Source organism: Anastrepha obliqua, chromosome 1, assembly GCF_027943255.1.
Source record: "Anastrepha obliqua isolate idAnaObli1 chromosome 1, idAnaObli1_1.0, whole genome shotgun sequence".
NCBI classification, from domain to species: domain Eukaryota; kingdom Metazoa; phylum Arthropoda; class Insecta; order Diptera; family Tephritidae; genus Anastrepha; species Anastrepha obliqua.
In genome coordinates this window covers 181037653-181061911 of record NC_072892.1, presented here as the reverse complement: position 1 = coordinate 181061911, position 24259 = coordinate 181037653, and the positions used below count along the sequence as shown (strand labels likewise).

At 39.1% G+C, this 24259-nt stretch overlaps 3 protein-coding genes across 6 annotated transcripts in view; 2 read left to right on the top strand and 1 right to left on the bottom strand.

Moving 5' to 3' along the window:
• LOC129242690 (EH domain-containing protein 1) overlaps nucleotides 1-2510 on the top strand; it is a 35669-nt gene extending 33159 nt beyond the window's left edge. For both annotated transcript variants that reach the window (XM_054879488.1, XM_054879496.1), the window contains exons 3-4: nucleotides 817-990; nucleotides 1062-2510. In XM_054879488.1, the coding sequence (XP_054735463.1) occupies nucleotides 817-990; nucleotides 1062-1264 (377 nt within the window). In that variant the 3' untranslated portion in view covers nucleotides 1265-2510. The remainder of the gene's footprint in view (nucleotides 1-816; nucleotides 991-1061) is intronic.
• Nucleotides 2511-8715: 6205 nt separating this feature from the next.
• On the top strand, nucleotides 8716-12515 carry LOC129242678 (rhodanese domain-containing protein CG4456). 2 transcript variants are annotated; one of them, XM_054879476.1, is made up of 4 exons: nucleotides 8716-8805; nucleotides 8947-9074; nucleotides 11921-12080; nucleotides 12157-12515. In XM_054879476.1, the coding sequence occupies exons 2-4, from the start codon at nucleotides 8948-8950 to the stop codon at nucleotides 12218-12220; spliced, it is 351 nt and encodes a 116-aa protein (XP_054735451.1). In that variant the 5' UTR covers nucleotides 8716-8805; nucleotide 8947; the 3' UTR covers nucleotides 12221-12515. The 2 variants fall into 2 exon arrangements, with proteins under 2 accessions (XP_054735451.1, XP_054735442.1); XM_054879467.1 differs by having other exon boundaries at nucleotides 8728-8876.
• Nucleotides 12393-24214, bottom strand: LOC129242667 (DNA polymerase theta). 2 transcript variants are annotated; one of them, XM_054879452.1, is made up of 16 exons: nucleotides 23083-24212; nucleotides 22161-23031; nucleotides 21837-22096; nucleotides 20818-20931; nucleotides 20489-20756; nucleotides 20144-20432; nucleotides 17608-20083; nucleotides 17426-17535; nucleotides 17254-17351; nucleotides 17005-17186; nucleotides 13821-13984; nucleotides 13662-13762; nucleotides 13488-13606; nucleotides 13191-13429; nucleotides 13012-13124; nucleotides 12393-12926 (listed from the first exon to the last, which is right to left on the bottom strand). In XM_054879452.1, the coding sequence occupies exons 1-16, from the start codon at nucleotides 24145-24147 to the stop codon at nucleotides 12613-12615; spliced, it is 6783 nt and encodes a 2260-aa protein (XP_054735427.1). In that variant the 5' UTR covers nucleotides 24148-24212; the 3' UTR covers nucleotides 12393-12612. The 2 variants fall into 2 exon arrangements, 1 of the variants encoding a protein (XP_054735427.1); XR_008582204.1 differs by lacking the exons at nucleotides 12393-12926; nucleotides 13012-13124; nucleotides 13191-13429; ... (1 more) ...; nucleotides 13662-13762; nucleotides 13821-13984 and having other exon boundaries at nucleotides 17080-17186; nucleotides 17431-17535; nucleotides 23083-24214.
• Between the last annotated feature and the right edge of the window lie 45 nt (nucleotides 24215-24259).

Below are 24259 nucleotides of genomic sequence, written 5' to 3'. Positions count from 1 at the left end.
CTGTGATATGCAAAGTGCCAGACGTAAGCTTTAATTTTTTGATAAATAAATATCGCGTACATTTTACCTCGTCTATAATTAAAGTAAATTGTAGGAGCGCATGCTGGCCCCGTGCTCTGTCCTGGCATCATGTGAAGCATTAGGAAAAAAAACGCTTAGAGGCAGACCTTTTTAATTACCACAGCTTGTCCGCTTTTCGTTGCGCTTTTCTCAACTAAATGCGTTACAAAATGAAATGCAGCGACGCAGTTTTATTCGCGCAAGTCTCATACACAAATGCACAAGCGAATCAATTGTGCTGTAATGCGACAATTGAGATTAAATTGCCATAAACGCATGCAAGAATTGAAGTGGCCGCCGCCAACTTTCAACTTGTGCCGATAAAAGTACGTGCGCGCGCATATTCAAGTGCTCGTCGGCAAAATGGGTTGTTAGACGGATGGCGGGCTGACTGACTGGCTGATTGCATGCCTTGGACTATTCCTAATTGCAAGCAATTGCTTCCTTGACTGCTTAGACGCTACCGATTGAAAAGGCCATCAAACGCCGAGGACACTGAGAAGAACGCTGACTGGCGGGGCGGCAGGTATGGCAGGCAGGCTATGCATTGAGTTTGTTGCATTGTAGGCTTAGCGGCGTAGGAAATTAGGAAAAAAGCATATACATATGTACTTATGTCTACGCATGGCTATGTATGTTTTCAGCAATATATAATTTTTATTAAAACTCTCTCTCTTCCTCTCTTTTTTTTACTGATTTTTAAGTATTTTTACTAATCATTTTTTTCATCACAATTATCTTCTTTGGTGTGCTTAGGTGGCGCCTTTGCTGGAGTAATCGACGATCACGTCTCACCGTTCGGTTACATGAAGGGCGAGGGTATCGATGCAGGCTTCGGTGAGCACGACTGGATCTGCGAACGCGACAAGCCGCGCACAGACGCCATCTTTAACGCTCTCGGGCCGGTGGAAGGACGCATATCGGGAGCGAGTAAGCATGCATTTTGCGCATACTGTAAAAATTGCAATATTTAATTTACGATCCTGATTTTTTCCTTACAGCTGCGAAACAGGAACTTATCAAATCGAAGCTGCCCAATTCAGTGCTGAGCAAGATCTGGAAATTATCCGATGTCGATGGCGACGGTTTCCTGGATTCGGATGAATTCGCACTCGCCTTGCACTTAATCAACGTCAAACTGGAAGGCAATGAACTACCGAATGTGCTGCCCGAGCACTTAGTACCACCGGCTAAACGTTGCTAATGTTACTAAAGCGAATTGTTTTCATTTTTTTTTTCGGCGTCATAGCGAGCGATCGTTTCACCTCGTTTCTGTATCCTATAGTATCGATGCTAATCTATTGAAGAAATACGATATGGTTCTAGGCGCTTAAGTCACTGAAACTTTTTATGGTACCTACCAACTTTTTGACGCAAATGAAAAGAAAAAAATGCAATTAATACAACAAAGGCGTCGTTAAAAATACATTGTAAAATACTAAATGATCTATCCCAACTAAGCACTGAAGTTACTAAATATGGACATCTGTTTGTACTATGAGTATGTATGCGTTCGTATGTAAACGCTTTGCATTGTATGTGTGAAATTAATCGATACGCACTAAATTAGGGGATATTTGAGTTTTACACCAAGTGAACGTAATTAGATCATATTTTTGGAAATCACATATACATACATACAAATACGTAAATATTACTAAAAGCAAAGCAAAAGTGCTACGCAATGAACTTTAGATGAATTTACATACATACATACATACATGCATTCATACGTTGGAACAACACTACATAAATAGCTAAGCGCTTGGTTGATAAATTTGTTTTTGTTTTCTATAGAGAGTCAAATGAGATTTTGTTTAAAAAGATACTATCACTAAATGTAAATGTGTACAGCACTTGAAAAGTTAAAGTGAAAATACATACATACATACGTATACTTGATGTTTAAATGCGTTTATTTACACCGTTGACCGCAATGTCGTATGCACACAAAAAGCTACAAAATCATATGGATTTCAGAAAATTAAAAAAAATATATATAGAACAGGTGAAAAAAAAACCCAAAACAACTAAATAAATATTTTGCCACCGCTATTTTGACTCTAAATTCAGCGACTTTCGCCGTTATTTCCTTTTTTGTTTTATTATTTTGTATTTGTTTTGTTTTTCATCAAATTTGCAATGTTTTAGTAAATACATTTTGAGCTGCAATATTTTTATAAATGTATACAAATGTGTATGTAACTATTATTACCAATTGAAGTATGAAATTAAAAGAAAAACTAAAAAAAAGCATATAATGCCTTAAATGAATTGCAATCGATTAAATTATTTAGCAAAATCAGTAACTGAAACATTCATTTACATACATACCTACATATATGTATTAAAGAAATCAAAGTTGTAAACAAAGTAAATGAATTTTTATATAGATATTAAATGAAATCAATAAAACTTTTTTCAAAAATATACATATTGTAAATTCAAAAGCACTTTTATTCATTCAAATGTAGTTACTGTCCTCATCTCACGCATTGTATTAGAACTTTCTCGACAAACGCGGTGCAGAGCCTAAAGAATCTCATAAAAGTCCAACGACAGCGCTGGAAGGGATCCTACATATTCCACCCACTGGCATATAATTTGTTAGAGGGATAGCGGCCAAATCTGCTTCCAGGATTAAAGAGGCAGGCGTGCTAAAGAAAAACACGCTCGGTTATGCATCAGTTCTACTAACTGTGGAACACTTGCAAGATGTATCGAAAACATATTATCTGGTTCCCAGGATAGATCTGAACAAAGACTATAAAATACGAATATCCGATACAAAGTATAAAGCAGACCAGAGTCACATCAGATGATAGTGTTCACCATATTTTTACTGACGGCTCAAAGATGGACAATGGCACTACATCGGGAGTGTACACGAAGCAATTATCCTTACATTGCTGCTTTAGACTCCTAAACCGGTGCAGCGGGTCCAAGCAGAGATCTACGCTACAGACAAATCAGCAAAAACAATAAGACTAATGACTCACCTCCGACAAACTTTACCATTCTTGTTGATAGTCAAGCAGCGATCAAGGCACTGGCGCCCATCAATTCAAGATGTGTTAAATAATGCAGAAGGTCACTCTCACTATCCAATAATACAACACCATACTTTGTTGGGTTCCTGGTCACTCAGGAGTGGAGAGAAATGAAAGAGCGGATGAGTGTGCCAGGAAAGGCTCTAAGTTTGACCTTCAGCAAGTGGTAGAGGTGGTCATACGCATTCCTCTAAATGAACTGCATACTGTGATTGACTTGATCGTAATCGCGGAAACCAATAGAAGGTGGTCTCTGACTACTAACTACAGAGTCTTCAAAGCGCTATGGCCAAAACTGAATCTTAAAAGCACAAAATGTTTGCTTGGATTTAATAGATCAACTAGCAGCGTCCTCACAGGTGTTATAACAGATCACTGCTCGATTAGCACCCTAGCCAGTAAAATAGGTGCACCTCACAATGACTTCTGCAGGAGTTGTAAATATGAAGAAGAACTGAGTCGTTGAAAATGTCCAACACTTCAAAGAAGCCGTGCCAAATATCTTGGCGATTATTTCTTTGAAGACCTGGGAAATTTGCAAAATGTCTCACTGTAGGGACTAATTACTTTCTTAAAAAGATCTAATGAATTAAGTAACTTAAATAGGGGATGGAAATCAAATGCAGTTATCAAAATGGGCCTTAGGGCCTTGGGGGTCGAGTGTCTTATCTTAGGCAAGAAACCTGACTAACCTAACCTAACCTACTCCAAAACACTGGCTGACTGATTCCAAATTCATCATCTCCTTATGAGGGCTTCAGTCTAAATCCGAGAAAATGCGTCGTCTCCTTTGGTTGGATCTGCAACAGTTTTACTGGTACCGTTTGAGCTCTACCTTAAGCCGGAGTGTGACCCACCCCACAAAATATTTGATGGGTAGTAGTTTGTTTCTAATATCTGTAAATATACCTTTAGCTGTAGCGTTTTAGCAACACCGATTCTTTGAATTCATGCAGTAAATCCTCAGTAGTTGGTATACACCTAATTGATGCAGATCTAAAAAAGTGATTGGGTGGAATTTACCCCAGTGTGTAGTTCGCTTACTTTTTTTGCATATACAGCCAACGTCAAAAAGTGAACACCATATATTGATAAGTCTAGGACACTATTATCGTCATCAGAATCATTTATTTCATCATCCAAATTAGATAAAAAATTGCCCAGCTCACTTTTTTCTAGGGGACGACTTCTAGACCACATTGCCATTATTGCTGTAGAAGAAAATCACTTCTTATAGAAATGGGATTAAAAAAGATAAAAATTCACCTCAGACAAAATTAAGCTAAATATTTAAACCACCACATAATGATAAGTTTTGATTATTTATTTCTTAATTTTATAGAAAACTATAGTTCCTATGGGTTTTCCAATAACAGGTGAATGGATTGCACCATCGAGAGATAACGATTTTTTATGGCCGGAATTGGATGGTAGGTATTGATCTGGTCAACGTTTATTTTTAAAAAAGGCGCTACGTGCCATTGAATTTTTACGGAAAAAGTTTCTGGACCGTGTTATCTCGCGAAGAGCTGATCACAATTTTCCACCGAGATCTTGTGATTTAACACCTTGTGACTTTTTTCTTTGGGCCCACGTGAAAGGGAAGGTCTACGCCAACAGCCCAGGGTCGATTCAAGACCTTAAAGATGGAACTCGTGAGGCTATCGAGGACACAGGGCAGCCGCTTTGCAATTCGGTTATGGAAAATTTCATGAAAAAGATATTGTCCTGTAAACGTGGTCGTGGTGGTTATTTGCCGGATGTTGTTTTCCACTATTAACGGCATACCTTCCTCTTTAGAATGAAATAAACATCCGATCATTCATATTAAAAAATAGTATTTTTCTTTGAATATCAAAATAACACCTCTGTTTGGAAAACCCTTTACTACTACAAAAACCATATAATGCAACTGATTCATCAACTAATTATAAATTTGCTACTTTTCGTATTCTTACTACTTTATTTTTAGTTTATATAGTATGTAGTAGTTTTCTAAAGTCCAAGATAGTTTTCCGATGTATTTTTTTCTTTAGAATGCAAAGCCTATTTCAGATAAAATTTTCCTTTATGTCACACTTTCGGAAGTATGCTCGCAGAAGTCACCGCTACCTAATCACAGAACAGGCACATATCGAACCTACCGCTATGGGCAGAGAAATATCGGACGTATAGTGTCCCCTATACGAATTGTTATTTCTTAGAAGATTAACTGATATTCGTCCATATTTTTATGCCAATGTTATATTGTGAATCACTATCTAAAGCGAACTCCCTTTAACTTTTTTTTGGCATGTTTCACTCGAAACGCGTCTTATTGCGAAATAGCGTAGTTGTAATTCAATCATTAGTTAAGATGATTAAAGCTAATTTTTTCGGTAAATTCGTATTTGTTATATGCAAATTAAATTGTTTCCTTTAAAATCGTTATTGGCCTCGAAAATGGGAAGATGACCTCACTGCTTACTTGAAAAGAAAAAGCCTTTGCCTTAGATTTTACGAGAAAGGTACAAAACAAACAAAAATTGCAGAAATAATTTGTTCACACAAAATGGTTTACAATGTCATATAAAACGTACAGTGCCACCTCTCTTAGGGGGACACTCATCATCAGCCATCTATATTTTGTCCGTCTAAAAGAGGTGTCCACTCAAAGGAGGGCAACAGCTTCCGATACATACGATTTGGTATACAAAAAAAGTACGCCTAAGGGAGGGGTCCGTTAGAAGACATTACACAGTATTGGTACAGACAAAAATATTCTTAAAAGAAAGGAAGACTACAATTCAGCAGGACAAGGTCATGATTAACAATAGTAAGTGTGACCCTTTTAAGTCCTCTCGAGCGGTGACGCTAAAAAGAAAAGAAGAATATAGCCTGAATAGGGGCGTGCTATCAGAAAAAAACCGCTACTCTCGAAAATAAATATCAAGGCACGTTTGTCTTTTGCAAATGCCCATTGAAGCAAAGGCGTGAAATTCTAGAAAAACATACCGAGAAGCTTCAACTACATCCGTTTGGTAACAGAAGTCGTAACTTTCATTAAATTCAAAAAAATTTTCTTATCATTTTGTCGAATTTACTGAAGAACACCAATTCTTTTAAGTAACATTGAATTACTATTTCTGCGCGACATGAAGAGAAATTTGAACTTTTGTACGCCTAAAGGGAGTATACTATTTAAAAGATAGTTCCTTACATTTACTTAGAGAGCAATAGCTTAATTAAAAATTTTAATCCAGATTTCTCGATGGCGATGTTACTTAGAATATGGCGTTTTTCCTACAAGCCCATGATATTTTTAAACAAAACGGTAATTTTGTCGTACTAAATGTGAAATGTTATAAACGTTGAAAAGTAATACTGCTCACAAATGGACACCCCTAGCATTAAACAGCCAGCTCTTGAATTTTCAACAACGATTCTCACCAACCCAACAAAGTCAACAACTGAGAATCAGTGTTGCCAGAAGTCCAGCTTGATCTTCAAAAGGAATATATTTTTCACAATTAATCAGAAAAATCTTAATAAGAAGATAAAAAAAGCTCCATACAAAAAATGTTTATTGTGAATAAATGTAGCAGCATTCGAAGATTTTGTTGAAAGGAAACTTGCGAAAGTAGGACAGGTAGATATCAATACTAATTTCTAAGAATATGTTTCGGACATGATTTTGTCTGTCAAAATTCGTACGCAAGCGCAGCATTCAAATGTACGATTTTTCAGCATCAAAAACTGTTGTTGAAGAAAAATAGTTTGAATTGCGAAAATGTTAAACCATTTCCCAGCTTTGGTAACATTCAAGAGTTAGACTCTGAGCGGAGGGCAGATTGCCAAGTAAATTAAACAAATATATAGCTTGAAATTTTCTGGGCAAGTGTTTTAAATTAAGGGGTTATATACTTTGTGAGCCCGAAAAAATGGACGATTGTCGTAATTTTTTTTATATATGTTTCAGAACTTTTATTCAAATGAGGAATATATCATACTGAAGGGTAACTCCCGAAGAAAACATTTTGTTGTTTTTATTTTAAATAAAAAATAATTTTAAAAAATTAAAAAACACGCTTTTATTGCTAATCGAACTAAAAAGTAGAAAATAAATTTTAATGACAAAGGGACCTGTAATGAAGTAATAGCAAATCGAACGACCAGTCATAGTCAACTACCTCAGAACAGAATTATAACAAAAATTAAGATACAAATAGAGTAATTCAAATTAGAGTTAAAAGCGTGGGATGCATTTTGCTTCACTTTCATAACCCTCTGTATATAGGTAGTTGCCAATAGAATGATTGTGATATTTACTATATCAGATTTTTAGAAGTCAGTGAAAATTAAGCTCAAAGATTCCGTTACATACATACATACATACAACCCGACCTAATAAAAGTGTGTTAAAAATGTTATTATTTATTGTTGATATCGCCCCTCTTCCGAAACGCCGTTTTTTAGAAGAGGCTTGCGGTGATCACGGTAGCGCATGAGCAGCTCAACTGAAATCAAAAAAATTAAATGATTATTGTAGAAAAATGTTTTTTAGTAAATCTGAAGGGTTTATTTACCCAAAAAAAATTTTTCCCGATATGAAAACCGCTTTGCACCAAAAAAACGATTTTGAGGGATTGAAAAATTAAAAAAAAATTAATTCCAGCGAACTGTGCAAAAATTTATAAAAAGTGAACCGTTCAGATTCACGAGGTAGTAACTTCGAATAATTAAAAAAACAGTTTATGCAAATCGGTCAAACAGTTTTTTATAAATAATGATCCCCGCGACGGTAATTTTCAAAAAAACACGACTTTGACATAATCGCGTCTAAAGTTTTGCGTGCATTTATGAATAAGAACGCGCGCTTTCACGGTCTGTAACTTTCGTTCTAGTGCTCCGATCTTTATGAGTTTTTGAATTTATATTTTTAAGATGATGTACTTTGAGAATATGCCATGAAAAAATTTTCGATTTTTTAGTCCAACACAAGGTATATAACCCCTTAAAAAAATTAAAAATTCTGACTGTTTCCTCTATTAAGAGAAGTATATTTGGAACATATTAACTTTATCAAAGGCTATAAGAAATAAAATAACAAAGTGAAATAGGCTTGAATAAAATAAAAATTCATAAAAAGCTGAAAAGTATCACCTTAAGCGGTGTTCTTTATACAAAGTTTGTATAAAATTTTGCGTTAAAAATAGGAAACTGTTTTGGTAATAATACTCTTAAAAAACAGTCGTTTACGAGTGGCTTCAACTCTTCATAAGAGATCGTGCGATTAACAAGGATAACGAACTATGAAAACATCAAAAAAGTGAAAGAAAAGTTGATTAATAACTGCGAACTAATCATCAGAGATCTGACAGAGGACTTGAACATTGCTTATGTATCCGTGCAGGACATTGTAGGTAAAATTTATAAAAAAATATTTTATTTCCAACACAAATTGTTTTTGTGACTTTTTTCAGGTTTTTGAAGATTTTATGTTCCCTTGGAAGATTTTTAACGCAATTTTTCTGGCAACACTGGTGAAGATTAACAATATAAAAAGCACCAATAACAACTACTCAACTGGTAACACACAAACATATATGTATGTTTCAGTGCAAGCCCTGCCGGCACAAACAATTTTAGTGTACAACGAGCAACGTATACACATTTACACATCTTATCGAAAGTCGATTTGGGGAGAACAAACAAGGTAACGAGTTAATCACTGATATTTGATTAAATATTTATATAAAAGCACATAAAAAGGAAACCACCGAGCAAGTAAGTGTTTATTGTTTATCTATCATTTTTTGTTAGGGAAAGAAAATTCAATTTCTCCTACATTTTCTAGTATGGCTACAGTCACCTACGAAGAAGTGAAAGATGTGCCCAACCAGCCCAACACCTACCTGATTGATGTGCGAAACAAGGATGAGTTGGCCAGAACTGGAGTGATACCCGGTGCTATAAGTGTACCAAGTAAGTAACGGGAGTAGTTGCAGGTTGAAGTGTACGTGAATTAAAGTCGTTCATGCCTCAGAGTGATGGTTGAACTACTAAGGTGCCATGCAGAGAACTGCAACAAGCTACTTATATTTCAAGTTATGTTGTTGTAAGTGTACTTGTATAAAACGCATACATACATACCAACAAAAAGGTACCACAGGTACATAAATACTAGAAAAGGCACGGCTGAATAAAGTAAACGAGTTGATACTCGTAATAGGGGGGCCGAAATTACAAGGTAATTTCCGTGTTAAGGCGGAATATTTTTTGTTTTTGTAGTTTTCAAGAAATTTTACTACGAAATTCATATGAACTAATGGAGTGTGGATGGGCAGTTTTCCAAGCATCTTCCAAGCTGTGATGTATGCCATTTGTCTATGAGTAGAGATAAACTTAGATAGGAGTTCAAATCCTCACTGGTACCTGAGTGTATCGAGAAACTTAATCTACTAGGAATGAACAATTGCGTCCGGCTAAGTTGGGCCACAGGGGATAACTGTGAACGAAGTAACGGACGAATTGCCTTTAATACGACCTGGTATGGAACAACACACCATCAAGGAGATGCTCAGAAATGAAGAGCTAGGGCTGAGGGAGGTTTGCTGGCACCAAACTATGGGTCTGCGCCAGGCGAAATCCTTACTGGGAGGTTGCTCACGGGCATCCTCACAGGCCAATGCAGAGTGCGTAGTCATCTGCACATGATCTGGATTCTATCTACTGAATCTTGTCGTTCCTGTAATCAATTCCAGGAGACTCCAATGCACCTGTCGTAGGAACTGTTCGAACATTTCTATATTATTTTTTATTTATGGTAACGTACAAAACTTTAGTTTTCTCAATAAGTACAATTTCAGTTTGCATTCAAAACAATCGGATGCGAAGAATGAAGTTAAAAGTTATTAAAAAGTGAGTCAGTCAAGAGCCAGCGCATATTCAGCAGTTAACTTTAAAATTTCTGATCAAATTCTACTAATTGCCAAATGTGAGTTAACTCTGAAGTGTAAGAATAGTCCCATAAAATTTTGTCATCAACTTATTATTGCTTTTAATCAGGTATCCAATATAAAAATACGTTCATATATGCAGTGATTACCAGCAAATCCACAAAAATTAATCTAATCCGGTCAAATATGGCGGATTAGCTGCAAAATTCACCTACCTGACTGTCGAATATTCATTTTGATCAAGTCTGATCCGAGCTATCGAAGTTTGACTGTATTTGCTTTTCTCTTACAAATAACTACTTTCGGCAAGCTATTTGTCGTACATATTTTTATCAATCATGGAACAAAAGTCAAATTAGGTCTTTAGTCATCACCCCAAAATAGATTATTGATATCGGAGGTTGCATTAGTCATTAGATATGAAAATAGGGTCGATTCATGTTTGCTCATTAATAGATTTGGTACGAAATTTACAAGGGAAGAGTAGGTTTCGCCAAAGATAATTAGCCTTAACAGCAAACCCAGTTCAAAATCTAACAATTTTCTCAATTTCGTTGCATATGATAAAAATTTTGCCTTTAAAAATGTCACTGGTCACTAGTCAAGCTACATAAACTGTTAATTAACAAATTTGAAGTAATACTACTTGTATTTTCCCTATTTCAACAACTAAATTTCTTTTCTTGGGGGGTCTAAAGACATTCGAGTTTTCTAAAATACTTAGTCCTGCCATAAGTTCTGTTACAAGTTAAGTCCGTTATAGATATGAAATTATTTAACTTTTTTAAGTTAAGTTGAAGTTAATTTTATTTAATTTGTAAATATTAAAACAAAAATTTTTATTTTCGTTTGAAATGGTCACCATTTGCTTTTACACAAGCCTTCAAACGATTAGGCCATGCAGCTATTTTACCACGCACGCTTTGCATGGATATTGACGTCGCTGCTCGAACCAAAGATTGTTTGAGACCCCAAATTTCTGTAAAGTCCTCGACAGGTCAATTTTGACCATAAACTGTAGTCCAATAGATTCAGATCTGGACTTCCAGAAGGCCAATCTTCTGTGTTTCCACGACAGTCGGTTCTACGTTACCGAAACGACCCGGATTTATATCCGACCAAGGACTGTCACTCCAGCAGCATTCCCCGTATGTAAGTATGGGGAATGTTTATGCTGATACAACAACAACAACAGCCAATCTTCTGCGGCTATGAACCCAGGAATATTGTATTTTAGGCACTGCTGGCGCTTGCCTTATGGGCTGGAGCGGAATCTTGCTGGAAGATCTAACGCTCTCCATTGACGAGAATACTGCTCAACTGCTCCACCACGCCTTCTAAGACATCCTCTTGGTACACGTTTGCCCTGGTCTTATCCCCTTTTTCGCAGAAATTAAGAGTCTTTGCATTACGGATGCTGGATGGTGGTCACGCTGAACCCTTGGAACTACAGTTTTTGCGTCTTTAGAAGTTTTGGCATAGATTTTGCCATTGTGCTATTAAAAACTTCTTCCACAGTGAAAATTTCTCATCTGTGAAAATAATATTTTCATGGCCGTTGCCCGGGTGCCACCGAAGAAGCTGCTTGCATCTGCCGAGTCCAATTTTCTTAAAGCGCGCTGTCAAAAGATGCCCAGTTGAGCGACGGCGGGCTTTACGATTGATCGGGAGGTAAATAAACATTCTCGAAATATTAAGTTTTTTCAGGAATTCTTATTTCTGCGAATTTGTTCTCGTCGTACGCGTTGTAAAATTTGTCACAGATTTTATGGTAAGATTAAGTGCAGGTAGCTTTTTTTTATCCATAAAATTTATACTTATAATTGGCTAAAAAAATATGTATTAAGATATGTATGAATTTATCTTCCGTAGTGCCCGACTTGGAAGCTGCTTTTCAAATGTCTGAAAACGACTTTAAAACCGCGTTCAATCGCGACAAGCCGAGTAAAGAGACAGCACTGATATTCTCGTGTCAGTCTGGTGGACGCGCTAAGCGAGCTTATGATTTGGCTGTAGCAAATGGCTACAAAAGGTACCTACATACATACACACACTTAGATATACATGTATTGAAGAAATACTAATATAAGCCCATAAATTTGTTTCAGCGCCAAGTACTATCCGGGTTCATGGACTGAGTGGGCAGAAAAGGAAGGCTTAAACAAAGCTTAAATACGAAGGGAATTTCACAACTGAGATTTAATTGTAGTAAAATCTAACTAAGTAGTGTACGTAGCAGAAAATTAGCTCAAAGTTGGAACATATCAAATATATAATATGAAAATAATATCAAATACTTACATTAGAAAAATACCATCAAGCAATCAAAGCAAAACGAAATATCTATTTTGGTGTAGCACATAATTACTGCATGACAACAATCAAACTTTGATGAAATCAGCTTGCATTTAAAGTAGCTTACAATTCAAGTAGAAAGTTCATTAAATAAATTAAAATAAATATCTAACTTTTGTGTACGTCTTAATGAGCGGAGTGAAGAACTAGGCAAGTTTCATATTTAACTAATAATTTTTCAAATGTTAACAAATTTTACTATTTATAAATTACAATTTAATTTCCTTCAGCTCACCCCAGCTCCTGCCTACTTTTAGCTTAACTTTTAGTGGTACGCTGAGTCTAACACAATTCTCCATGGTGAGGCTCAATATTTTCGCCACTTTTTTCACCTTATCTGCGGGCACTTCGAACACCAGCTCGTCGTGTATGTGCAACACAAAGCGTACCTCATTTGTGCTGGAAATGCCCAACTTCTCGCGGTACTTTTCGATGTTCTTTTCCATGCGTAAAATAGCATTCTTTGCTATGTCGGCCGCAGAACCTTGAATCGTCGAATTTATTGCTTGGCGTTCAGCTTGGCCTACAGTGAAAGAATTGACATAAAACGAGTTCAAATAGTTAATGAACGGAGTAGCTAATGCCAAGCTTAGCGTTTATTATTTTACTTTTTTGTTGAGATTCTCCACTGTTGATATGCTCCAGATAACGACGGCGACCGGTGATCGTTTCTATATACCCGTGGTTGCGTGCAAATTTCACTATTTTATCAGCATAAGCTCTAAAAATGAAATCGGGTTAAATCAAACTACGCAATTTCTTCAACAAAAAGCGACAAAGTTATTACCTTATGCCAGGATAAGCCAAATGAAATTGCTGGGATAGCGAGCTCGCTTCATGTTCTGTGCATTTCAATGCTTCAGCCAAGCTACGCATGCCCATGCCGTATACTATGCCATAGCATATTTGCTTAGTGCCATTGCGCAACTGTTCCGAAACCGCACTTTCTGATACTTTGTGCCAGCGCGCCGCTATTGCAGTGAAAATGTCGCGGGTTGTGTTCATCACTTTCAGCAATGCAGGATCCTAAATGAGAGTAAATGCAGCTTAAAAAAAGGTTTCTAAATTATGAAGGCCTGGTTACCTGCGAGAGATGAGCCAGAATGCGCATTTCAAGCTGACAAAAATCAGATGACAACAAGCATTGCCCACTTTCGGTTGGAAAAAATGCGCTGCGACAAAATATAGTAACGTCTTCGGCACCTTTCAGTAAGAGTTAACGAATTATTCAGATTTATTTCATATGCCTTCGCCATACCTTCAACACTGACTTCAAAGTCTTTAGCCACATTTTGCAAATTTGGTTCTGTCATTGAAATGCGCCCCGTTTGAGTGAATGTTATGCTCTGGCCATGTATTCTAGGGCAGCAAATAGAGGGGGGTAAAGCAAAGAGGAGCACAATTAGATACGCATTACCTGTCTTTTTGCACACATTTTAGGAGTGGCTGTATATTTTTCGCTAATGTGGTGCTTAATTTTCGATATGAAATGATTGCTTGGGAAATCGGCGAATCGATCTTTTCCAGTATTTGCCGTGAAGTGCTGACGCGCCCGGTGGCTTTACGATGCAGACCAACAACCTGAAATTATAAATGTAAACGTAGTTATTTAAAAAGTGAGGTTACGCATTATTTTTATATTGCAAATGCTTCAATATTTCTTTAAAATTTAGGTATGGTCGCGACGACGGGAAAATATATAGGGGAGGGGGCCCAGTTGTGACGCGGGTTTTGAAAAAAATTAAAATTTTTTCCTCAGTTCCGCAAATTGAAAAATGAAGAAGTTTAACATTTAACTATTAACCAAACGCAACTTTTCTCCAAAGAAAGTATGTTTATTTGAGTTACTCAAAAAATTTTGGAACAAATTTTTTCAGGATAACTTTTTTTAGGACAAAAAAAAAGTGGCCCAGTTGTGACGCACCTCAAGAAATTTACTGGAAATGAGAAAATATGAAAGGAATGTCACACCAATTGTTGTGATTTAATGATTTATTTATTTTGAAGGCTTTCAATGGCAAAAATAATGAAAAATACAAAAGAAAATGTCCTTCAATGGCCATAAATGACAACGATTTTTATTCATCATCGTCATCTAAATATTCCTAGTCGTCGTCCACGTCACTTTCGCAGTGTTTGCAAGTGAAATAACTTGCCTGCATGTTGGCGCACTTCTAATGAACTGGACGCTTGCATACGTTGCAATTGACCGAGTTGGCAGCGGTCAATTTCAGCGGCAACAGCTTTAAGCAAATGATGATATGATCGTAGTGCAAAAAAAAGGTGCGTCATAACTGGGCCACACGCTGAGTCACAACCGGGTCACGATGCTATTTTGTGTATGACAAGCAAGTTTTTTATAGACACCACATAATCACATAAATCCATATAGAATCACAAAATATACGGCAAATACAATATTTTGATGCATTACACTCGCCTTTTCACTGTTAATTTCACAAAATTTTGGTACTTTGAAAAAAATCAAAATAACTTTTTCGCACGATTTTCAACACGATGTTTGGTGCGTGTATACACAATGCGACTACTAACGTTGGTGTCTGCACAAAAACTGCTGAACGTCAAACGAACATGATTGGCAGGGCTCAAACTGTCATTTTCATACCGCATGTCAAAAATATTTAGCTGCGTCACAACTGGGCCCCCTCCCCTATTTATATGGTTGGCAAAAATTTGTTGTTGTTGTTGTAGCAGCATAAACATTCCCTTGATAGAGCTCTTAAAACTGAGTTGGAAGCGGATTGGACTGCCTAGCGTGAACTCAGGAAGAAATATAAGAAGGAAAGTAGGTCATCTGAAATGGGAGAATTGTAAGAGTTCAGCGAGGTTATGCAAGGTCCTTCAAAGCGATTGGACGACTAAGCTAAAACCTGATGGTACTTATACTGACTCAAAGTCAAAAGTGCAAATGTGCTGTTGGCCAAAGTTCCACCGATCAATCTGACGATGCGTTAGAATGATCGAAAAAGGGTTGGAAGCAAGAAGAGCACACTCTTGCTGTGTTTGTGGACATTGAAGGAGATTTTGGCAAGGCTGGAGTAGAAGAAATCATTGTCAGATGGATTCATTCTGTGCTGTCCAAGAGACGTCTTATCACAGATGGAAAAAACGATGGAGTCAAGGGTGAGATTAAGAAGGGCTGTCCACAAGGCGGTGTACTCTCTCCCCCACTTTGGTTCTTTGCTGTGAACTCTCTTCTTAATAATCTGCAGGAAATTTAACACATCCGAGCTTATGCGCAAGATGTTTGCGTACTAATCTTAGGACAGTTACTAGAAGCTGTATGCAATAAAATGCAGGTACCTGCAAACAAGGTACCTGCAACATGGTTTTGGTGCGAATTGCATGGTCTGCTGGTGAATCCCACATAAGAGTTCCTTGGTGCTTTTCACTAGGAAGACCTGTTACTACCCACTTTGAAAGGACCAACACTGCAACTGTCTTTTGAGCTCAAATACTTAGTGGTAATCCTAGATAGAGAAATGAGCTGAAAGACGCTCTTCAAGTAGAAGGTCTCTCGTTCTCTAAAAGCCTTCTGACAGTGTAATCGAACCTTTAGCAAGATGTGGGGTCCAAGACCGGCGATAGTACACTGGTTGTACATTACCCTGATTATACCCATTATTACATACGCCTCTGTAATCTGGTTGAAGGCTGCTATGGTTATTTCCAAAGTGCTTGGGCATCACAGGCGATCATCTGGCGATGCCCTTTATGCCGTTCTGCTCTTGCAATTTGCACTGAGAGTCCTTGCTAATCCACGCTGCTCTTCGAAATTGGTCGGTGAATGTAAGGCAAAACTGAACCGAGTTGCAAAACACAACAAAGTTTATCTTATAAGGGTGCCTGTATATTGTGGTATTACAGGGAACAAGTTGACTGATAAATTGGCTAATGAAGGCTCTGCAAGCATACCACGAGGCACTAAACCCTTTCTAGGAGTCAATTCTGCATCGATATAACTACGTATTGACGACTTGATGAGCTGTATCCCTACAAGACGTTGGTCTGAGTTGGGCTCCTGCAAAGTAGTCAAGTACTTTGTGAAAGCCAAATAGGAAATAAGCGACCTTTCTTCTAAAACTTAGTAGGAAGGACCTGCAAGTACTGGTGGGTGTACTCACAGGGCACAGTGTCTATGGGCAGCATTTGGTTTTCATGGGAATCATTGGCAACCCAATATGCCCATCCTGCTATGAAAATGAAGACACTTCAAAGCAGTTTCTTGGTAGCTGTCCGGCGTTTTCTAGAAACAGACTTAGGCTAGGATGCGGTGTACTGAGTATCGATAAAGTTCATACTCTTCCTCTTCCGGACTTCTTAAGATTCATAATGAATCCAAAAGATTCGCGGAAGAGCGACGTCAAACCAATTTATCCCACCTCTCTATTCCTTCCACTGTAATCTATGTGGGTATAGCACAATGGTCTTCCTGACTGAGTGCTTGGACGTATCCAACCTCAAATTTATGGAGAATGGTAACGTAGAATCGGCTGTCGTGGGCGCATGGCAAGTACTTGTCGCTTTTGCAGGTGCTTAAAGAAATAAATTTACTACATTATTTAGTTTAGCATTTTTACCTTCGCCACTGCAGATGAGGAGCCTAAATTGAAGCGTCCGCCATGCATTTCGTATATTTTTAATTCCAGCTTTTTCATCACTTCCAGCATCTGCTGGAAGACTTTGCGCAGGGCAGCTTCATTCGCGGGGAATCCGAACAACTCCATATTGCAAAGCGAGTTTTGCAGCGGCATTTCGAGTTCTATAAAATCATGAAATATTCAATTAGTGTTGATAGGGGCGCATCTAGAAAATAAACAAGAATTAACCTTTGAAAAATTTGTACAGTTGCCCCGTGCCGATGCGCTCCAGATTTTCAATTTGCGCTTTTAGAATGTGCACCGTAACACAAGCTTCAACTGAACATCTGCAGACCATTAATTTAAAAAAATTGCATGATTTATGAATATAAAAAAAGTTATGCAAAGCATTTTGTATTACCTAACCTTGGCCAAAATGCAGCTGGCGGTATGCAGGCCGTGACTGCCGTAGTTACGCCCATTGCCACATAAACCAGCAAGAGCGGCGCATTCCGGGGCGAATTGTTGCGCCTATGAAAAGGGGGGAAAATAACAGTAAACATACATACATACATACATACATAAAAAGCTATTTTAAGTAACCATTTCATGCAAGCTCATGAACTTGTCCGGCTGCAGCAGCCAATTTGCCACCTTTGGGTCTTCTATTTCAACGCGCAGCTCATTGAATCCGCCTAAAATGCGGCACAAAATCTTCAGCTGCTCCTTTGCGTCGACGCAAAGCAATGTGCAGGCGTTGGCAGTTAGCAGTGCGCGCAAAAATTTGCACTTCATTTCCGTAGTCACATTTTTGCAGCTGCCTTCCCTCTGCATATTCATATAATAAACGATGTTCTCTGTTACACCAAAAGCACAACCAGCCAGATAGGCGTTGTCGTCGATTTGGAACTCCTTTGCGGTCGCAACGTCCTCCGCCGCATCGTCACTTTTCTGTTGATTAATTAGCAAATTGCCACCTATTAATGGCTTGCGTTTATTTTCTTGCTGCTGCAAGCCCACACAAAAGCCGAAACGTTTGACCTCCATGAGCTCGTGGCATGCGGCGTTGAAGAGTTTCTGATCGCCACACATATCCACCACTTCCAGACGACTGAAATTAGAGGAAGCTGTGTCAACTTTCGAGCAATTTAAAATATGCGAGGCATTCAATTGCAGTGGATTTTTAAGCAGCGAGCTCTCAAGTGATAACTCAGACACCTCTATTGAGCTGGATGGCATTGAGGCGGTAGAGGACTCGTTTTTCGTCAAACTGCTCTTATGTGATTTCAAGCGTTGTGTTGTGCGCAGTAGACGTGAAGCGTGCACCGAGTGTTTCGCCGGCACCGGTGAATCAATCACATCTTGCACAATTTGCTGAGATTCGGGAATTTCGTCTGCATCGTCTTTCTGGAGCGTTGTTAACACTGGAGGATTGTTCAACTGATCGGCGTTCTCAAGTGCCGCATTAATGCCCGTATTTAACTCGAAAGAGTCGTCAGACATAAAAAGGGATTGGTCGATATGCTTAGCGGTAGTGGATATTTGTGGGAGGGGCACTGTGTTTGCCGCAGAAGTAGAATTTGCAGAATTGGTGGAATTTCGTTGGTGGTTGCGTGGACTTCGACGAGGCGCGCACTGCAAAATTTGCCCTGTTTGCGGCGATTGTCTGTGAGAGTTGGGTGTGTTTTTGGTTTTTGTAACGTGATTCACGAGCACAGGGGTGTGTCTGTCCGCAGCATTACCGTTGGCATTTGGTTTAGCCTTAGTGCAATCTTTCGTGGACTGTTGCTGAGTAGATAATTGCATTGCAGTTCCTGTATTCTCGGCAGATTTGCGGAACCCATTTTTTCTAGTTTCGGCAATGGGTGATTTTTGTGACCTTTTGCCTTCTATTGATTTACGTTTCACGCCCGAATCAGCGCTTTTTGACTTTAGCGCCGCAATTTTCGTTTCTCTTTCATGCATTTTATTTTTCTGATTAGTTTGATTTTGGTTTGTCTGCAAATTTTGTACAACTTTAACCGTCTTCCCGACTGTATTTTGATTGGAAGCGTACGCAATGTTTATATTTTCCTTAACGTCTTCTGCGGTCGGTGGAGGCATGCTTGATTTGGTAATTTTTTTAAAAGGGGATGTAGCTGATCCCTCGCCTTGCATTTTTATGTGTCGCATTGTAGCTTCTTTTTTAATCGCAATTGCCACATTTTCTTCGCCGCTGGGTTTCGAAGCAGTTTTTCTTTCGTTTTCATCGCTACTTCGATTTCTATTTTTCCCAGCTATTGGCTTATTTTGTTCCACCAGTAACAGTTGTCGCTGCCTTAAAGCACACAGGCTTTCTTTGCTTGTTGACGGCTTCTCTTCCAATAATTCTTGTCTGTTGTCGCTCTCCAGCCTCTTCAGTTTCGGTGGCGTTACTGAAGTCTTTTTCTCGTTGCAACTTTTCTCACTTTTACGTTTCAATCCAGTTTCATTTCTATCTCCTTCACAGGACATATGCAAACTGTCTGCATCATTTGTTGTATTTGTATCACCTTGAGTCCACTTAATTGCGCCCACGCCGATCTCGTATTGCACAAATTTACGCGCTTCGTCTATCAGCAATTTCGCGCCGTCAGCTACCGTCAAACCCACTTTTCCAGTTATGAAAAAATCGCGCGCTTGGTTTCGCTGTTCTGCTTCATAATCGGCTTCATTGTCATGCTTTTTGGCCGAGTCGAAGCTCAAAGCATTGTAGAGCACTTTTTCCACATCGAACACATCCGCATTTGCAAGCTCCACAAGCGTTTTTATATCGGCATCAAAAAGTGCTCTCGCGCGTTTATGATTTACGTCCGGCAGGCGCATCAAATCGATTAAGTCACGATGTATTCCGAAAAAGAGGCGTTCCTTAAATTGTGATACGACCAATGATAAAGTGGACCACTGGAGCGAGTTGCAGAAAGCGGTGACAATGCCTGCGAATGTGGAGGACATTTGTTGCAGACTTTGCAACATGCCGCGGTTGCATTTGTATTTGATGGCTACTGTGTTTATGGGCACCTCATTCACTAGCTCCTGCAGTGCCAAGGCAGTGTAAAACCTGTTAAATTTAAACTATTAAAACTCATAGCCTTTTAGTGAATCCATACCATTACAAAACCTTTTATGTATTTGCATGAGTTTGTAGTCTAATTTCGTCTGCCCACGCATCGCACGCACTAGAAATGACTCCTTCACACCAATGAGTTCGCCGACCATCTTCATAGCTGGTGTCAATTTCTCCCACATGTCGAGGAAAAGCAACCAATCCAGGTCCTGCAACTGGTAGCATACCGAGTATGGCGTGACCAAGTACACAGCGTGCAGTTCAGACTCGAGCACAAAGCAACGACGTGACTTTTGCAACTCGGCAAAGAGTATAAGTCCGTCGGTAGGCGGCATAGATGCGGCTAAATGTGAGACAGTTCAGTGAGTAGTCAGTTTTCAATAACAAATTTGAACATACCCAAACACGCGTGACCTAAACGTGTAGCCACGTAGTTTTCCCTGTTCGTTTCGCTATCGACCTGGAGCCGCACAAATTCATACTCAATGAGAAAATCGATGGCATCCGTTATGAAAAGTTCATCATCGCTTTCACTTTTGTCCTTTCCCTGCTCACTGAGTTGCTTTTCCGCCCACAAAAGGGTGCATTTTATGAAGTTATCAATGTCTTCTTTGCTTGTAGCAACGCCGGAAGAAATCACTTCGAGTAGCGCGCGTTTAAGATGGGTCTATGAGGGCAAAAATAAACTTTAATAAGATTGAAAAAGTTAAGACGATTTAAAAACTTACACTACTCTCTTGCTCGAGGCAGGAATATATTGGCTTCAAATCCTCTTGAACCAGTTGCTGGCCAATGCGTGCATTAGCGGGTGTACAAATCAAAATAGATTCTCCTAAAGTATCCTGTAATAGAAAGTATTTATAGTATCTTTTGAAAAATATGTCAACAATTATTTCCAAGCGATGCTGGAAATGTTGACATAATGGCATTTCCAAAAAGGAATCAATGATCGTTGTTGTTGTAGTAGTTCACTAGCCAGTGCGGTGTGGTCACCGATCGTCATCGTCTAACTCATCTAACTGTAGGCCCGTGACACGTGCTGTTGGCTTCAGAGGGAGAGGTGTGTTAGGTGAGTGGATTTAATACGGTGGGCAAGTGAATAGGGTGGGCATGTGAATAGGTGATTAGTATCGTGCGCGGAGAAGGTTTAGAGATGTTGGTCAACTGCAGCCAGAAGAAAGGCGCATCCGCTCAATTTAACCGAACTCTATCCTGAGTTTAATAAGGGAACTGGTTCTGGATTGGATACTATGATGAGTAGAGGGTACAAAAGGCCATGAGGTCGAAGTGCAAACCTCATAAAATATCTATCGTGCGGAGTACCTTCCCATGCCGGACATGTATTGAGTAGGTCGGGGTCGATTCTGAATACGTAGGAGCCTAACCTGCCAGAATACACAGATTGCAATTGAGCCAAAGTTAAGTGGCTGGAGGTAGGACTCTGTTACGGTATTCGGGCATGGGGAGTCTAAGAAGCTAGTGAGAGTCTCCCGATGAGTGCCATTTATCGGCTGTCTACATACTGTCCGAACTGGTCCTTGTTGTTGTTGTTATTCTTGTAGCAGCATAAACATTCCCCATACATATACGGGGAATGTTGCTGAAATGACAGTCCTTGGTCGGATATAAATCCGGGGCGTTCCGGGTACGACTGTCGGGGTAACGTCGTGTTTCGTCCTTCTTTGGTGTAGTCGAAGAAACCAATGACCATATAATGAACAGCTGCTTTAATAAACTTATTTTTAACCTTTCCTGTCCGCCCCGCACGGCCAATCATTTGTCGGTAGGTGAGTGAACTCATTTGTTTGCCGCCGAAAAGTGGTGTACGAATTAATACTCGACGTGCTGGCAGATTGACACCGGAGCTTAGTGTGCTGGTGGCGACAATTATCTTCAAAGCGCATGACTTAAAACTCGCCTCGATGATATCGCGTTCCTCACTTGTGAGTCCCGCATGATGAAATGCGCAGCCAAACGTGACCGCTTTGTCGAGCACAGCATCGAGACCTTGGGATGTAAGAAAATATCGTATTGTTTCATATGGATGTTTGTAAAGAAAATGTTGTATTACCTGTTGGGATATCACGTAACTGCTTTTTTACATCTTCAATTGCGTCATTTTTGATTTGATCGCGTAACCGTTCACCCCAACTGCTTTTGCTGTTGATCAGAGTTTGTATGGCGCTTGCCAATTGAGTAGCTAAATTTTCACACCAATCTTTAGAAGGGCAAAATACAACCACAGAACAGCTTTCTAGTAGTGTCTCAATACACAACTGTGCCACATGATCATTATCGTTTTGCAATGAAGGAAAAGGATGCTTCTCAGCCTGTAGGGGTTCGGTAACATCACGCAATAGACGCATTTTGTTATCATAAATCTTGTTGCCGATTTTAATCATCTCCTGTAGTGCTACCGGGCGAAAGTCCGTTATAAACAGCTCTGCGTCCAACCAACGCTTGAGTAATTCCACATTAGCTAACGTCGCTGACATTGCTACTACTTGCATTTGGATGCCATACTTGCGTGACATGTACAACACCTTTGCGATTAAAAGTTCAAGTATGTATCCACGACCAGCATCCGATATCAGGTGCACTTCATCCACCACAACAGTGCCGATGTCGGCAAGTTTTCCTTGCTCTAATAGTTTGTTAACGATGGAGTTAGCCTTTTCTATGGTACATATGGCAACATGCATATTATCAAAACCGCCAGGCGGGGTGTAGCCTCCAAAGAAACCTTCTACGCGGTACCCAGCCACAGTTAGCAAATCTTGAAGGTAAACCATTTTTTCGCGTACCACAGAAATGAACGGTAGTATAAAGAGTACTTTCTTGCCACGTTCCAGAACAGTTTTTAAGAGTAAAATCTCGCTCACCAGTGACTTGCCAGCTGATGTGGGAGCAGAATAGACGAGGTTGCAGTGCTCGAATAGAACCTGAGAATGAGAATTTGAGTATAATTTGAAGGATTACAAATAGTTTCTTACCTTAGGATTGCTTAGGCATTTGATTTGCCAATCGAACATTTTAACAACGCCCTTCTTTTCATATTCCTGTAAAACACTATGTGGCAAATTCCATGCACTAATACGTTTAAGCGATTCTAAGTCTTGTGTAACATTTTTGCTCTTTTCTGGAGTTGGGATCTTTAAAGCAGATGTTGAAGTTTTCTTCGATTGAAGACCTTTCTGCGCATAGGAGTTATTCTTGCCTTCTCTGAACGAAGTATTCTCCAATACCTCATTGAATTTGGAAACCTCGTGGCGGCTAATTTGAAGCTCTTTTTTTATTTGTTGTTTTATCTCTGAGTTGGATAAGTCTGCACATATAAATCTACTAAGATCTAATTGGTGTTCTTCTGGTTCATTTGCTGCTTTTCTACATTTCGCTATATCTTCTTCAACTTGAATACTATGCACATTTTCTAGGATACCTTTTAAATCTTCAGAAAATATTGGGGCGTCTAAATCGTGATTGGGCGGCTTTTCATGATCAACATAATCTTCTACGACATTTTCAGCTATTCCCTCGCTTTCTTCCTTTATTTCTTCAAATGCTGCTTCGATTTGGGAAACGCGCAAGACTGAAACTTCCTCAGCAAGCCCACTTTTTTGTTGATCACCTTCTATTGAAAACGTGAATCCACTACGAAAAATTTCGGTGTAGTTCTCAGCTCTGGAATTTGCAGTTGACAACTCGGGTTTGGGAAGTGTGGAGTCCGATTTACTTTTACGCAGGCGACGTCGCTCTTTTCCCTTCGAATCCACATCTTCTGCGTTAGTGGTCTTACTATTATTGCTGCGATATTGTTGACGCTGCGTGCGTGACCTGCTGAACATAGACAAGCCAATGCCATTCCCATACTGCTTGGAGCGTTGTTCATGTACTGGAGATTCCTGTATAACTTCGACAACGTCTGCACAATGGTTTGAGTGATTTTGCGCGTCGTGTTGCGCATCCTCCATTAATCCTTGGGTAATGGCATGTCGCGCTTGGCTGTCTAAATTCAACAAAGTGCTGTTACCAATATCGAGCGATTGGGAAAAGGCCATCCCAAATGGCTGAAAATTGCAAATCCACACCACTCTCGTATTCGTAAAACAGTTCAAATAAACAAAAGAACAAATTGCAAGGCGCCTTGAACTGCCTTATCTACATTCTACT